This window comes from Aedes aegypti, chromosome 2, assembly GCF_002204515.2.
Source record: "Aedes aegypti strain LVP_AGWG chromosome 2, AaegL5.0 Primary Assembly, whole genome shotgun sequence".
NCBI lineage: Eukaryota > Metazoa > Arthropoda > Insecta > Diptera > Culicidae > Aedes > Aedes aegypti.
The window spans coordinates 290,426,139-290,442,845 of record NC_035108.1 but is presented as its reverse complement, the minus strand read 5'-3'; the positions used below and the strand labels follow the sequence as shown (position 1 = coordinate 290,442,845).

The following is a 16,707-nucleotide window of genomic DNA, read 5'->3' as shown; positions in this document are numbered from 1 at the left end:
GAGCTAGGAAGTTTTCGGCATAGTTTATTCAGTAGAACAAGGACTATCTGGCAGTGAAATTCACCCGTTAGGTGGCGCTAATCTATAACTCAAGATCCTGATGAGCTACAAAGTTTAACATATTTTCCGACGTAGCACTAGAGAGAAGAAGAAACATGATAAGGCTAGGCGACGTGTATTCAATAAAATTCATAGAGTAAAGTTCGACCATGGTGGAATAATCAAAATTTCCAGGAAAAAAACATACTAATTGAAAAAAAACATGAATAACGCATATATTGGTTACAGTCCAAACTTCTATAAAAATATTTATCCATTTGGAGTAATAACCATTTCAAAATTTACGATCTTATGCAAACTTTTACTGCAAATCACAATCGTTTTCTATAATATTTAGAGTTAAAATATCTTACTTTAAAAGCATTCGAACCTCCAAAATATTAATAACATTAGTTTTGATTTGAGATAGAAATATTCAAAAGGAAAATAAACTTTTGCCACACCTTACATTAGTAAGATTCGGGAGGGCTAGGTTCAAAATCATACTTGTAGAACAAAAAATTGAATTTGCTTGAAGATATGGTTTTTACGTGATATTAGAGGTTTATGAACAAAAGGTCGAAAGACAAAAGGTCGAAAAGACAAAAGATCGAAAATGATTTGCGTGGTGGGAAATTTTTCCTTCTTTGAAAAAATATATTCGACCTTTTGTCCTTTCAATCTTGTGTCATTTTACCTTCTGTCCTTTCGACCTTTTGTTTTTCGACCTTTTTTATAGATTCGATATTGGAATAGTCCAATATACCACACTTACCCTCACCATATCTCTATCTGCCGGCATTGAATACAGTCGGTGTGAGAAAATGCAACACTATTGTACCTACATCCCCATATGATCGCACGGGTTGTTATATTGGAATAGTTAGTGAATAGGTTGGATATTGGAATAGTTAGTGTTTGATAGAGGTAATCGAAACATGTTAAACATATTTTAGGCAAAGATTTTGGTAAGCAAATATAATCATTTATTGTGAAATTTTCATGAAAACAGGAAAATATGTAAATAAACAATCCACTGTTTTCAAAACTAAACGTGTTACTAGAATCCTGAAAACAGATTCGATGTCAGCGGGTCAAAATTTATTCAATTCATTGCAAATGCTCAAAATGCGTGAACCAGTGTTGCCCGTACTGTTACACACGTGACTAAAATACGAAAGATGAATTTCGAGTTTCGGCGCCGCTTTCCCAATATCCCATTGATCGACCACGTGTGCGACGATTTGGACACCTTCCGCCCTCGCCCAAAGTGGGAACCGATATCTTCCGTGCACGGTGTAACGTAACAACAATAGAAACGAAAAAGGCCCATAACTCACGAGTCTCTTTTATTCTCAAAAGATAGCTCCAGAAAGACAATGCACCCGCCGCCGAATGAACAAGAGCGTGGGTTGCCGAAGAAAAACACCCATAGAACGGATAGTTCAATGGTGGCTATAATGGCTTGGATTTTTCCGAGCACAAAAAAAAAATAGAAACAACACCACGAGCATTAAACAGCAATTTCCTGTGTATCATCCTGCGTGACAGTTGAGTCTTCCTCTGCTGGCTGGCGCACATATGCGATGACGTGGCAGAGTGTTGCATACAATAATCGGAAGGGAAGGGCTTAACACAAACGTGATTTGATTAAGGGTCGCCATAAATTTTACCGAAAACAAGTGAATCCGTGATCGTGCGCGGGTTAATAAAAATCAACATGACATGCCCCTGCCCAGGCGACACTTCGGGTGCAGCCGAATCCGAACAACCAACCGCTTTTTTGCGGTCGGTACTGTCAAGTGTAATTACACAATTTCACCCCCCGCTGCTATCATCTTCTGGTGGTGGTGCAGGATCAAACCTAGGGGAAAAGTCCCTTGGCAGCGATTGCATGTATGGGAAGTATGCAAATAATTATTTTTTGTTATAAAAAATAAGAGGGGGACATGTCTGTGAGAGCCGTTCCGGAAAATGGGCTGATGAAGAGCTGACAGATTTAATCATTGAATAAGCACAAGATAATAATTGTTCGCATATGGTGCTTCAGTGGGTTGCATTTTTCGGAGCAGGTTTTTGGTATTTTATTTTGTGGATCAGTTAAAATCAGCATCTTCTCATGCTTGTTGTATTTAGCTTGTCGGCCCAAGTTCTTTGGAATGTGCTCTTCTTTCAGCACTGAATCAAAGCAGCCTCTAGTTCAGGTTCTTCAATTCAAGTAAGAAAGCAAAGGGTTCCTTCAATCGTCGTCAGAGTTCCCGAATTTGCTGACTTTTGGCAGGAGACCTTGATTCCTGTTAGGAAAATGAAGATTCCTTTTTTTTAATTTCTAAGAAGGGGGACTACCACGAGTTACCGAAAAACTCTTATAATTATGTCGACAAGTCACTTGAGCGATAAAAAGTGATATCTGTATAATAAACGATATGATGATATAATACTTGAAAGGTTTTATTACACAACAATCTTGCAATCATTGATTGAGTGTAGAGAATACGTTCACCCCGAGAAGCATATGCAGAGGTTTTAAAAACTTCAATTATCACATGAAGATTATTTTCTCACCAATGGATTGGTTCCACTCTATAGCTAAATAAACAAAAACCGAAAAATTATGATCATAAATTTCCCTGATAAACCAGCGCATAATTACTTTCCAACAATATCACGCTTACCAGGGCCATCAATTTCAATCAACTTCCTCGAACGGGACTTGAACGCGAGAAAGAGATATAAACCGATGGGCAGGTGCTTTCTACTTGCAAGTTTTTTTTTTCCTTCCACAGGAAAGTGAGCAAGTTTTTCCTGTTTGACATCTACTTTCCTGTTGCTTGATGCCTTCGCTGCAACAAATTATCCACATTTCACATTTCACTCTCGCCGAAAAATTTTGATCCCAATTCCGAGCAGGAATAAGCGGAAGAGAGCAAACAATAAGAACCATTTCTTTACACATTTAATGTTTTAACGTGGCTCGGTGCCACCTCGCATCACACCGGTTCGATCCTTTTCCGGGGTCTTTCTTCGTCATAGGACCAAATGAAAGGTGTTGGGTTACCTTATTTTCGTCCTCTTTCTGAACTAACGTCCCACATTCAACAATCCCGGAGGACAAGTTTATTCGGCACCTGGAACGGCTCAAAGAGAAGACAGGAATCCTGTATTTCCTGTACCTTAATTCGTGAAAGGTGAATCGTCTTAAAGCATCCTTTTCGTTTTTCTATGGCCGAAAACGCAATTGTTCGTCCACACACGCGCGTTTCCGTGGTCTTCGTCTCTTCATCACCGGCGGCGGGGACAGAGAAAAACAAACTTTTACGACGAATTTTGCTGATTAGGAATGGAGCCTGTGCGGAATGTGCCTATCCAGTTGAAGTTTATGATTGATTCGCAGAACTTCTTCGAGTGCGAAGCCTTTGGGCGCTGCTGCGTTGCATGACAGGGCAAACTGCGGACATCACCCACTGCAAGGCTGTGGTGATGGGCTTTTTACATTTGGGTTGGGGGAAACCATGATACGAACGATGTGTTTTCTATCGTCGTTGGTGTTATGATGTGTTTTGATTTTTTCTATTGACCCAAGCAATTAGGCACTTTCGATAGCAATTGCCAAGAAGTTTTTATCGCATTGTTGATATAAATTACTACTTTTCCTTCAAATGAAACAATTTTTGTTTGTCTCTCTAAACCTCAAGTGTGGTTAGAAGTTATTTTTAAATGAAATCGTCAAAATCGTTCACTAAATGATGAAATCTTGAACATTACAATTAGGAAATACGTAAAGTAATCTAAAAATCTTTGAAATTTGTGGGGAATTTCTGGAAATATTCTCAGAAGAAATTGCCTGGACAATCCGTGAGGAGTTCCTTAAGAGTAAATTCTGGAGTAAATTTTGGAGGAATCCGTGGAGATGTGCTTTTTTGGAATTTGATTAAAGGTCCTAGAAAACACCGTTAGTTACAATTTTAGGAAGAAATGTATATAATCCAAAACTATGAACAATATAGGATTCAGAATGATCAAACATCTCTAGCTAACCAGGGATAAAACACTGAGCATAAAAAACAAGAATTAATCGATTAATGCAGTAAACAGGGGTGAATGTTCCCCTCGTTCAATACACTGTAGTAAAATATCTTTCACAATAGCTCATTAGTTTCTTTTTATTCGAATATAATGAATAAAAAAGCTGACCCATCATCGCACCCAATTTCCGATCTATTTATTGGATTATTCCAACCATTGACTGGCTCTCGGACACAGCAGCTATGCCTAGTGCCAATAAGTATCATTATGACATATGCAAATCACTACCCTCCTGCAAACTAGTATTGGAATTAGTGAGGACAAACCTCAATCCCATATGATGTAATATTGAACACACTTGTTTCCTGTGTAGTGACAAGCAATTTTCACCCTCTTTAGCCAGCTGTGGTGGCCAATCAAAGTAGGACCATTATTGCGGTCACTCATTTTAACGAAGTGAGGTTTCGAAACCTATTCTCTGTAGACCTCATATAACTTATGCAAAACTAATAATCGTTCCATAAAGATCGTTTCCCACACTTTCTTTGTGTTGGAACGGAAAGACTTCCTATTGTCAAACAAGTACAAAAACCGCAAAAACGAACCTTCCAAAGGCCGCGCCGCTTTTGCATAACCATTTAGCATCTATCTGTTAACTGTAAGGTACCTTCACGCCATCATTGCGCACCGACCACTTGGGTCCACCTCACCTCAAACCCTAATAATTATCCTTTTCACATATTTCTCATCTCAGGGGGTTTTACTGTTCCTCATATTCAGCTAAACGAAAAAAAAACCCTAACGCTAACTTCTTCGTTTTCTTCCCATTTTCAGAGTGACGGTCCCCGGCTATCAGGGCAACCTGCAGGCAGCCGTGTCGCACACCTCTGCGCTGGCCGCCTGGGAACGCTTCGGTGTCGAGTTCATCCTGACCTTCGTCGTGGTCCTATCCTACCTGATCTCGACCAATTCGTACAAAAAGTACTTTGGCTCGTCGGCGATTGCCATCGGGGCGGCCTACAGTGCATGCAGTTTCGTCTCGGTAAGGATTCTCCGCCTTTCTTCTCTTCTTACCTCTATTATAACAGGGTTTCCCAAATGGTGGTCCGTGGAACTTTAGCCGTGATGACTTTTTGAGGGTCCGCAAAGCTATTAGAAGACAGCATTACACAGCGTAACAAAAATAACATTTTTTGTGTCTCAAGGATCAAATTATGTGTCTGCAGTAAATTTGAGGTAGCCGAATATGATACCGTTCTTAGAAATGTTCCAGCATGTTGTATAAAACTCCGTGTTCATTGAAGTTTACATGATATTTAAAATTATTCACCAAACATGCAAAACAGGACTTTAACTTTCATTTCAGATATAATTTGGTTGAAATTGTACGGATCTTAGTTATTCATGGACCGATTTTTATTACATTTTCAGTTTCAGACTTAATTTCAACATATTTTCGAGGGATTTTTCTCAATCATGACTTCAAAAGCATAATGGCTTGGCTTTACTGAATAATTTAACAAATTTTAATATTTAACATGATCAAAAAAATATGGAGGAATGTCCTCATGTTATCTTAAGCAAAGTTGACATTTAGACGTGTTGAACAAGTTTGTGAAAGACAGTTTATGCCTAGGATTTACATATTTTCAGCTTATCATTTCAAATTTCTCGTAAACAATTTAAACCTACTCAAATTTTCATTACTTTTGAAATCTTGGCTGGATAAGTTAATCAAAAATATATTTGGAAATTCAAATGATGTTTGAGGTGTTATAAAAATGTCATGACTGATATCTAGCTTACCAAAATTGAGCTTTATCCATGAAAAATCAATGCAGTCCTATACTGCTGTTCTACGCATATTTGTCCAGCGGTTTATAAGGTTTACATAGAACATGGGACAAGTAGGTGTAGATGGGCAGTATACTGTATACCAAAATTGGTTTAATTTACTATTTTAACCACAAAATATTTGATAAAATTCTTTTAATATCTTTCTGGCAATCAAAGATGGCAAGGCAGGTTTGCTTACCCGGTGTGCAGCCTTTCGTATTGTATCTTCTGGAGTTTTTGAAATATTTTTGGTCTATCCCAAGACTGCTCATGTCTGGCCCGTTCTACCAACTTTAACACTTCAACTATCAAGTTGTTCTATTTTGAACACAACCGGTGGACAAATATCGCTTTTCGTTCACAACAGCAGCGTGGTGTAGTTCTGTCGGGTACAAATCGCGCAAGGTCCAAAATGATTATCATTTACTTCGGAACATTTCTACATGGAATTTGAATATCTATCAGAATATGGTCTCATTTTTTTTCATAAAATCCTGATTTTATTAAATAACACGATAGAGAGTGATCTTGCTACTACTTTGCCAAATTTTCCCACTCGAATATCAGCTTATCATATTTGAACTTCAATTTTATTTGATTATGTACGACGTTCACGAATACGACAAAAACGCCACATGGGTTGAACTTTTTAACAGTGGGGTTGTTCCTATCTGACATATCGGAAGGGACACGGAAAACAAACTACACCCAAAATTTAAACCAGGTGGTGTGACAAATTCCCATAAACCGGAAAAATGTTTTTTTGGCTTAGATCGACAAAAAACATTTAAAAATTGAGTAAACCTGTGTTTTGCTCCTAAACTTATACGTTTGGTACTGACATAGAGCCATAGGGTATCAACCTATTGTTGCACTCTATCTACATTTTGCAGCGATCTGTTCGAGGTTCAGAATAGAAATTATCTATGTTATGTTATGGTTTAGAACAATTACCCGACAATGTTTTACTACAGTATTTGACAGACAAAACTTAATTCTTATCATGCTTGATCAAACATATTTATAAAAAATGAATTTCACATAGAATCTATTATAAAATCTTGAGCAGTCAAAGATTCCTAGCCAAGATTATTACTGAATATAGTACGTAATTCTCACAAAATACTGGTCAGGTATTTGGCACATTTCTAGGAAAAGGAAATATTGGACACCATTATTACAGATTCCCGCGATTTTAATATGATCATATCATATCATATCATATCGGCTTCGTAGCCGTGCGGTTAGTGTCACCGAGGCATTTAGCCGCATCGTGCTAAGGAGTGTGGGTTCGATTCCCGCCTCAGGCCGAAAACTTTTCGAGAGGAATGTTTTCCGACTGTGCCACTGGGCGTTGCATGCTAGTCCGTTGTCTAGTGTGGTGCTTCCTTCAAAGGGCAAACAGCCCACTGGAAGCATTAACGTGTAGTGTCTTTTTAAAAAAACAATATTTTAAATCACTGAGATTTACGTCATATATACCCAATACTTTGAAGCAAGCAAAATGACGTAAAATTAAGCTACAAATGATGTAATTTTCCGTCACATTGAATTCAATATTGTTCGGATCATAAAAATATTTTTTGATTTGAAATACACATCAAATTTTAAAAATTTTTTTGATTTCAAATAACCATCAAATTTACGTCATTTCATTCTTTAATATTTAGTATTTTTCTTGCCAAGAAAAAATCGTTACATGTCATATTAGATTTTCTTAGTGTATACCATTACTACACTCTTGAAAAAAAAAACATTGAAATTTACGTCATATGTGCCCGACATATTAAAGCAAGTAAAATGTCGTAAATTTAGGTCACAAATGACATATTTTTTCTTCACATTGAACTGAATATTGTTCGGATCATAAAAATGTTCTGTCACATTGGATGTAGTTTGACAAGAATAACGTATTTTTAAATTAAAATACTACAAAACTTACGTGAATTTCATTTTACATCGAGTGTTTTGCTTATCATGAAAACTACGTTTATATCTCAGTGTATATGTAATTTTAATGGTAGCGTAGCGGTTGAAAATGAAATATATACACAACGGCACTTGATTTGTGCAGAATGAATTCTCATTTATATCGAATATTTTGTGCATTCAATTTTACATGGAATAATGTGGACAGTAAAAATACTATATCACGGGTTAAAACTTGCAGCAGACCAGAATCGAACGAGATCTGACGATTATCAAGCGAGAACGGTTACCGCACGACTATCGATACGGTTGGATTTAGACGGAACAAAACGCAAATAAAAAGCGTTCATGATAGCTCAATGGACGTTGGAAATAGTAAATTTAAAAACTTGTTCATTGTTCTTATTACTTCAACAATGGTATGTATTATTAGCTTTTCTCTAGACCATAGTTTGTCCATGTGGATTTGTGATTTGAAACTTCATCAAACAGTAATAATAGAACAGATTGTTGTCAGTGTTTAAAAAATGCCAAAAACTAATCCAATTTAAACATTTGAATATAATTCTGAACTATCACAGATTCCAACAAAAAATAGCTCAGTTATGATGTATTATACAAATACTCTTTACTTTTGCAATCGTTTTGCTTAACTGATTAGCAGAAATTATTTTATTTCCGTGGATTTCTGAATTCTGAGTTCATGAAAAATCCTCGATATTTATTCTTGAAGAGTATGCAGCGGATTTTCAAAATAATCGTAGGCAAGGTTTTACTGTAATCCACAACAGCAATTTTTTTCAATTTCTCTAGAAGAGTCTTTGGGGCTGTCCATTAATTACGTAAGACAATTTGACGGTTTTTTGGCCCCCCTCCCCCCATTGGTAAGATTTTTTTGTATGAAAATCAAAATAACTTGTATGGCGCGTAAGAAATCTCGAACCCCCCCTCCCCCCATAAACCCTTACGTAATAAATGGACCACCCCTTTTTCATTGGCTGACTTTTGTTCGGAAAAAACAAAAATGTTTCCACAACATGTTGCTGAGATTTAGCCTACGATTCAAAAAACACGGGAACCTCCAAAATTGTCAACTACATATATATGAACTGTGGCCGATATGATTTGACCTGTTTGGGTAATCTGTCACTTTAACGTGTCCAGTGTCTTTTAAATACGCAAGTATATGAGTAAACAATTCCGTGAGCCACTGAATAAAAGGAGAAACTATCTTCAACGTGTTTTGTTGTAAGCTACATGGAAATCGTCTTTTGATAGCCCTCTGTTCAAAAAGGTTGATAAGGCCAAATCTCACCCCTGCCAACTTCTTCTTCTTCTTCTTGGAGTTAACGTTCCCAACTGGACAGAGCCGGCTTCTCAGCTTAGTGTTTCTTATGAGCACTTCCACAGTTATTAACCGAGAGCTTTCTTTGCCAAAGTTTCCATTTCGGATTCGTATATCGTGTGGCAGGTACGATTATATTCTATGCCCAGGGAAGTCAAGGACATTTCCATTACGAAAAGATCCAGGACCGACCGAGAGTTCGAACGTCAGACACCTTCAGCATGGCTTTGCTTTGTAGCCGCGAGCTTTAACCACTCGGCTGCCGTGTTATTTATTTATGTGACCATAGAAAACCAGTGAATTCGGCACCGCTCAAACGTCAAATTAGTGAACTCGTGCAAAGGTCCATTGCGAAGGAGGCCATAGGCCTTTTCATGTGACAGGTCCGTCTATGCATTTGTTTACATCGGTGGAGGACCGGTGCTAACACGGGCCTCTAATTTTCATAGAAAGAACTGTCAAAGTGCTTCCCGATCAGCTGATTTGAGACGTCATGTGAATAGGCCTATTGCCATTGCACGGTGACGTCATCAGAAAATCGCTCTCTTTCCCTCTTTCGGAAATCTGAAAACAACTGTGCCACTACCTGTCAAAGTTGACAGGTACTGGCACCATTGTTTTCAAGTTTTGTTGAATAGCGAAAGAGAGAGAAATTCGCCGTGAAATGCCTAATGGAAACCAGTGAAGCACCAACATCCAGTGAAGGAATGTTCACCGGATGAACATTGAGTGGATGAATGCGCAGCGAAATCCTTCATGTTTTGTAAACACGGTCGGCAGTAAAGGTTTCTTTCCGCGGGAAATCGCAGCGTCGAAATACTTATATTTCGGAAATCGAAAGATTTTTTCCAAATCCCATCATTTCTTCCAAAATTTCAAGACAGGATTCTCTCCGAAATCATAAGATTTTGTCCAGTGTTCCAAATGACCTTCGGAACTCCAGAATTCCCACATCTGAAATATTACCGGAATCTAAGAATCCTCCAAAACACCAGCAATCTTCCCTAAATCTTAGAATACTCCCCATAAAACCAGAACTCAACATTTCTCAACTCTCATCAAAATCTCAAATTTTTTACAGGAATCCAAGGATTCCAACTCCAGAACTCACCAATTGAAACCCAGCATTCGCACCAAACATTTCTCACACCTTCCATAAACCCTGCACGCTTTCTGTAGTTTTCCGATAAATCCCGAATTTCTTTACTAGAAACCCAGAACTTTTATCGAAAACCCAGAATTCATATCGGAATCCTGAGAGTTCCTGCGTGATTTGTAGAAATCCCTCCAGAATCCTTGCAAAATCTCAAAAATTCCCACTCATAGAAATCTCAGAATTGCTTTCAGGGTCTATGAATTCCCACAAGAATCACAAAATTCCAATTGAAGTCCTAGGAAACCTTACAACGAAATTCCAGAGGATTTGCCATTGAAATCATGGATTTCAATCGGAATTCAAACACTGTCCCCCATAATTTCTTCCGGAATCGTAGATTGTCTTCAATATATCTTAGGGTTCTTGGAATTACAGAGTACCCATAGGTATTTCAGTATTTCTTGGAATCTAAGACAACTCTATAAATATGCCCCATATATCTGTTAAATCATTCTGAGATCTTCGGCTGATTTGTGAAAACACTGATTTGAAACACATCAATTTCTGTAGAACTTCAATGAGGTCCTGGTTTAAAAAAAGCATGGGAACCTCTGTACTACAGTTATAAGAATGACCCGTTGCAGTTCCAGGAAAATTGATCTTAATAACGGTCTATTGATTGGCGGGAATCGATTTTCGTATGTCGGCGGCGAAGATCTTTGTGGGCTTCGCCATCGCAGACTGTGATGCTACGATGAAATCTGAAACGATTAATTTTCACTCCAAATCCATTAGACGTTAAGGTGATCTTTCCGAATGAAATTTGAAGCAAAACAGAACATTTAATTTCATTGCAACAAAATTTTCTACAGTCGACTCTCCACATCTCGATATCTCTCTCTATGTCGATGATTGCTTCGGTCCCTTCATTCTGCATACGATTTCTCTCTCCATATCTCAATATCCTCCTTATCTCGATATCTCCATATCTCGATGTGTTCCTGTTGATTGTTTGTTCCCAATTTTCTTTCCATATGTCGATATGAACATTATCAAAGGTTATTAGACCAGATTTAAGCGATTCAGAACAATTTGGAAACTCGAAAAGAAGTTTGTTTGTTTATTATTTTCCTAGTAACGGAGTGATTTTCAATCTAGTGTTCATTAAATTAATGTTCTTTGTCTCGATCTCTCCCTATTTCGATTGTCCCTTCGATATCGAGATGTGGAGAGGCGACTGTATTTCCTGCCTGGCGGTCAGCTTGATCGATGGTTTAAAATCAAATTTTGTTGACAATAAATATATTCGAAATTTTTGCACAAATTTTTTGAAAATTTCGGTTGGTGTTTCTGACTCATTAGCCACTTTTTCGACTAGGAAATGCATTTATTCAGGGCCATCTTGTCGAAAGACAGAATATTTGCAACGCAACGACTGCCGTCAAGAAGAAAGAGTAACGTGAAGCCCAAAATTGCGAGAAACACCTGCCGTTTTGGTATTTCGTTTTACCTTGCTGCTGGCCACCCAGCTGATTCGAACTGCTGATGCTGGTTTTAGGTTGTTTTCGTCGATCGATCGGTGACCGAGTTGCTTGCTTGCTTGCTGCCGCAGAATAAGGGTGAAAAAGGATTTTGGAAAGCTTTATTATCGCGTTGTTCCTGGGATGCCATTGACCATTGACAGTTGTGATCGTGTGCATTTGCAGGTGCATTCAATCGATGGTAATATCGATTAAGGCGATCTTTTGTTATGTGGAGTGGCCATAAACTGAGATCCGTTATCGTTTATTTTTGATGAAGTATTAAATATTTTGGAAATTTACAGATGATGACAGTCAAATTGATAAAATTATCAATAATCACTTCTCGATTTTGACTTTGAAAGTTTGTATAAGTTTTCTATTTCTTCAAAACTCTATTTTAATTTTACTTTACGTTTTCTGACACTTGCAAAAATGATTGAATGACTTGAGAATTTAATTCACAAAATTCAGGAACGCATGTGGCAAGCTTTAAAACAAAAATCTACCATACGTATTCCAGTCAGCTCGTAAATATTTGAAAGTGCTGATAGAATTGAGAATCGCTTCATGGGATATTTGAAATGTCACAGGGACATCATCAGAATCAAAACCTGTGTGAGTAACTAATTGGCTACAAAGCTGATTAGAGTCGGTTAAGATCAAATCAATCGTAGAAGGGTTTCTAGAAAAGGAAAAACATGTAGGGTTATCAGGGTATCGAATCGAGAGATATCCTGAAGAGCACTCATCAAATAAAAATCTGCCGTTAGAATTGCTTTGCGAGTGATTCCATGAGCGACGTTTGGCATTAAGTCACCAATGACAAAAAAAAAACATTGGCTTATTGCAAGTCAATTTCCGCAAGTTAATTTGAAGCAAATTAACTTGCTGTCCAGAGCATTGAAAAGACAAACTGACAGCTATGAAAATATATTTACCAAGCTGTGTTTCAACAGAAACACCCGAAGTTTCAAAAACTTTGGTTTCAAATGACGAAAAATGTGATGTTCTATACGCCTATGAATAATGATAGCAACTCCACCACATGTTTCAAAACAAAAAAGTTTGGATCTCTTTTGAGTTTAAATCCAGGTTTCAAATAAGTAGCAGTAATAACTGCTATATATATTATTAGCCATTAGAAAATTGAACAGCTCTTCCTTTTTATCATTCATAGAACGAGCATTCTGATTCTTCATATATACATAAATACACATATTTTAATTTATTAGAAAAATGTAATTCAAAAACAATTTTATTAGTAAAATTTTCACCAACTTGGACTGCTTCAGCCATAGTGGTGGTTTAACATTGCATCGATAATTTAATTCAATTGTTTGAAAATCAAAATCAGAAATTTAACAATTATGCCAAATTTCATGTCTATTGTAAATTTCGTAAAATAATTAAACAAAATAATACAAAATAGCCTACAGTGCATGAAATTCTATAATCTATATGCAGCTGTAAAACAAGCTGCTTTTGTGTTTATTTTATTTCATATACATCTGCAGCTATCAAAAAACCTCCCCATAACAAACGTTTTTGGAAAAAGGATTTCCTCCTTCGTTCTTTATCCTGTCGTACAATGCTGTGCCAGTGCCATTCGCAGGTAGAATTCTCTTCCCGAAACCATAATCAAAAAACTTCCCCGTTGGTCCTGTTTCTTTCGCCGTGCATGTGCATCCTTAAACACATCCCTATACATATACATTATGGTTTTGTTCGGCTCGGTGTCCCACTTTTTTTTTTATTTCGAATGTCTTTGTCATCGCCGTTTCTTCATTTAAAAACCATTGCTCCCGCACTAGGGGTCGAGATATGAAACCAAATGCACAGCAACCTTCCTTGAGAAGGACCAAAAAGGGGCTCGTGGTGCGAGGATGGGGGTGCAATCGCTAGCTGTTTGCTTCAAAACTATGCAGGTCAATTTCGAATTTAGGTCCCGCATTCTTTAATTTTACGGGTTCGGAATCGTAGATAAGATCAAAAAATGAGAAAACCGTAACATTAACAAATCAATTTTTATTCTCTTTGCACCATTTCAGATGCCTTACCTGAATCCTGCGCGGTCACTAGGGCCATCTTTCGTGCTGAATAAATGGGACAACCACTGGGTCTACTGGGTAGGTCCACTGATAGGAGGAATGGTGTCCGGATTGCTGCATGAGTTCATCTTCAGCACCAAGAAGACGTCCAAAAAATCGAAGGATGACGTCGATTCCAGCGTAAACTCCGACGAGGATATCAACTACGATATGGACATGGACAAGCCTCAACAATCGGGAAAGTACCACACTTATCGGCCTTCAAGTGGAACCCTCGTTAGCCAACAGCGCTTCTGCCAAAGCATCTACACTGCCGAACCAACCTCGAAGACTGATCGCGTTGAATCGATCTACGGTGGCACCAAATCTATGTACTGTAAGTCTCCTCCGTTGACCCGTGCCAACCTGAACCGATCGCAGTCAGTCTACACCAAAAGCAACACTGCCCTGAACCGTGACATGAGCATCCGCCCTGGACCCCTAGTTCCTGCCCAGAGCCTATACCCGTTGAGGGTCACCCAGCCACAGAGTTCACATCTACAGAACCAGAACGTTCAGAACCAACTTCAACAGCGATCAGAAAGCATCTACGGCATTCGAAGCTCTATGCGTCAGCAAGGACCTCCGGAACGAATGCCCCAACAACTACAGCCCCATCCCCAAGCGGGTGAACCACAAGGCTTCCAACCAATCTACGGCTCCCGCAACAATCCCAACTGCTCATCAGATGCCTTGAAATTTGACCGGGAACCTCGTGAAAATAGGTAAGCCTCGAGTTACATTTACCTTACCGAGTGAAACCCTACATTAACGGTATCTACTAACAGGTCACTTCTCTAAAATTCTAGCCGTGACGACTCCATGTCCTCCAAGTTCTCCCGCTCCACTCGGCCAGAGTCCATGTACGGCCAACGCCGGGTACAGTCAGCCCAATCGGATGACAGTTCCTACGGGTCATACCATGGACCAGGCCCTGCCATAACTCCGCCAACCCGCAACGCCAGCAATAGCAGCAGCAACTACAACGGCCAAATGATGCTGCCAAACTACGGACCAGGTCCAGTGGGGATGGCCCAAATGCAATCAGAACGCAAAGCATCGACTTCTTCGCAGCAGCAGCAGCAACAACAACAACAGCAACAGACCATGGGCAACCGAACGCCATCTAGTATACAGAACACCAACCTCCCACCGCCACCACCTCAGCTGCAAGCCCATCCAGGGGGCTACCCAATGGCCCACGCCGTGCGGCAGAACTGAACTACCCCGGAGAACCCTAGTGCCAGAATTTAGAAATATGTAAAAATGTGTGGTTTTCTTGTTTGTAAGTTAAGGTCAGATTTTTACTACGGTTAGATAGTCCGGGTTTTGAATTAGACAGTGGTTTTTACGAGAGATTTTATTTATTGCTATTCTTTTTTTTTATATAATTTCCTACTATTAACTCTTTATGTCTTCTACCAAGTAACGAAACACGACCTGGAAAATTTAAATCTTGGTTTAACGTCAGGAAACGAAATACTGATATTTAAAGACTGATGAAACCCACTTTTGAGTATAGAACATTTATGTATACATCTTAGGAAACAGTTGTTGATACTTTTTGGACATCCAATGGTTTCAGTTAGCAAAAGTAATATAAAAACCGTTCATATAAAGTTCGATTCCAAAACATGCCACAGGAATATCAGTCGCCGTGTGATTCACGACATTCATAAGGAAGCAATTTATACCTAATCGTTTTCGGTAGTTCCGAAAGCAGTTCGCGAAAAATTGTCACTGCACTCATATGTATTTGATTTGGAACATAAAAACTGATTTGGAAATATGGATCGTTGCCTTATGATGAACCATGGTTTGTTGAACCACAAAACATGTAGAATATCTCTAGAACAACAATAAATCACTTTCAAATCAAATGAAAACTATGAATCTGCGATTCAATGACACATAATACAGGCGACAGCGACAGACAGGCGACAGATATTACCATTCAAGTGAAGCTAGAAGATCACCTACTAGCGCTATATATTCTCCTTTAGAATTCTCCAATCTATTAGAAATTTGTAAACGCGTTAGAAACTTAGTACAAATGTATATATAAAAAATGTTTCTAGAGTAACCCTAGATAGACATAGTTTATGAAAACGATCAATTATTTCGATCGACACCGGTATCATGACAATTATTTGTAAATCAATACTCAATCCAGCTTCAGTCGAAAAATTTTCCTGCAGACAAACACCATCATAACCTGTATACATTTCTTCAAAGTGAACTGCCTGCAAAGATTTGTGTCTGTTTGTCTTTAATTTATCATTTCGGACATTTGAATAAAAAAAAAACAAAACTAGTTAGCTAGGTAAACTTATCACGTTGTCATGTTTAGGAATTAGAAACTGAATTTAGATTGTTGTATCGTCATCAAACTGTATATATCTCAATATATGTCTGTAAGCGTAGGGGAATACGAAAGGATCTATAATAAAGAATCATTTTTTGAAAATTATGCAATATTGTAGATTTAATTGATGACACTTTTCCTTCCTTATTGCATTGAAAACAACCATTATGTCCCACTGGGGGTGATCCATTTTCCCCACCTACAATCTTCAGTTGGATATGTTTAAAAAAATATGAGTTTTCACAATGACAATTTTTTTTTTTGCCTTTAAATTTAATATACTATAGTTGAGCTTCGTGGTCTTCGTGGCCGTGCGGTTAGTTTTATCTCTTTATAGGAGCGTCCTAGCAAAAAAAAATCAAAGTTGTTCATTGGGGCATTCTTCCGAAGACACTTATGCTTTATATTTGACGAACATTATCCTGTATGAGATTTTATAAAAAGAGTCAGCCAAAAAATCG

General features: G+C 38.2%; 1 protein-coding gene across 1 annotated transcript; it reads left to right on the top strand.

Annotated features, from left to right (window-relative positions):
• Positions 1-4,879: 4,879 nt before the first annotated feature.
• On the top strand, positions 4,880-16,351 carry LOC110675184 (neurogenic protein big brain-like; the record flags this gene model as incomplete). The annotated part of the gene is made up of 3 exons (XM_021839580.1): positions 4,880-5,107; positions 13,843-14,606; positions 14,691-16,351. Coding segments are annotated over 3 exons (1,404 nt in total), but the record flags the coding sequence as incomplete, so codon positions are not given.
• Between the last annotated feature and the right edge of the window lie 356 nt (positions 16,352-16,707).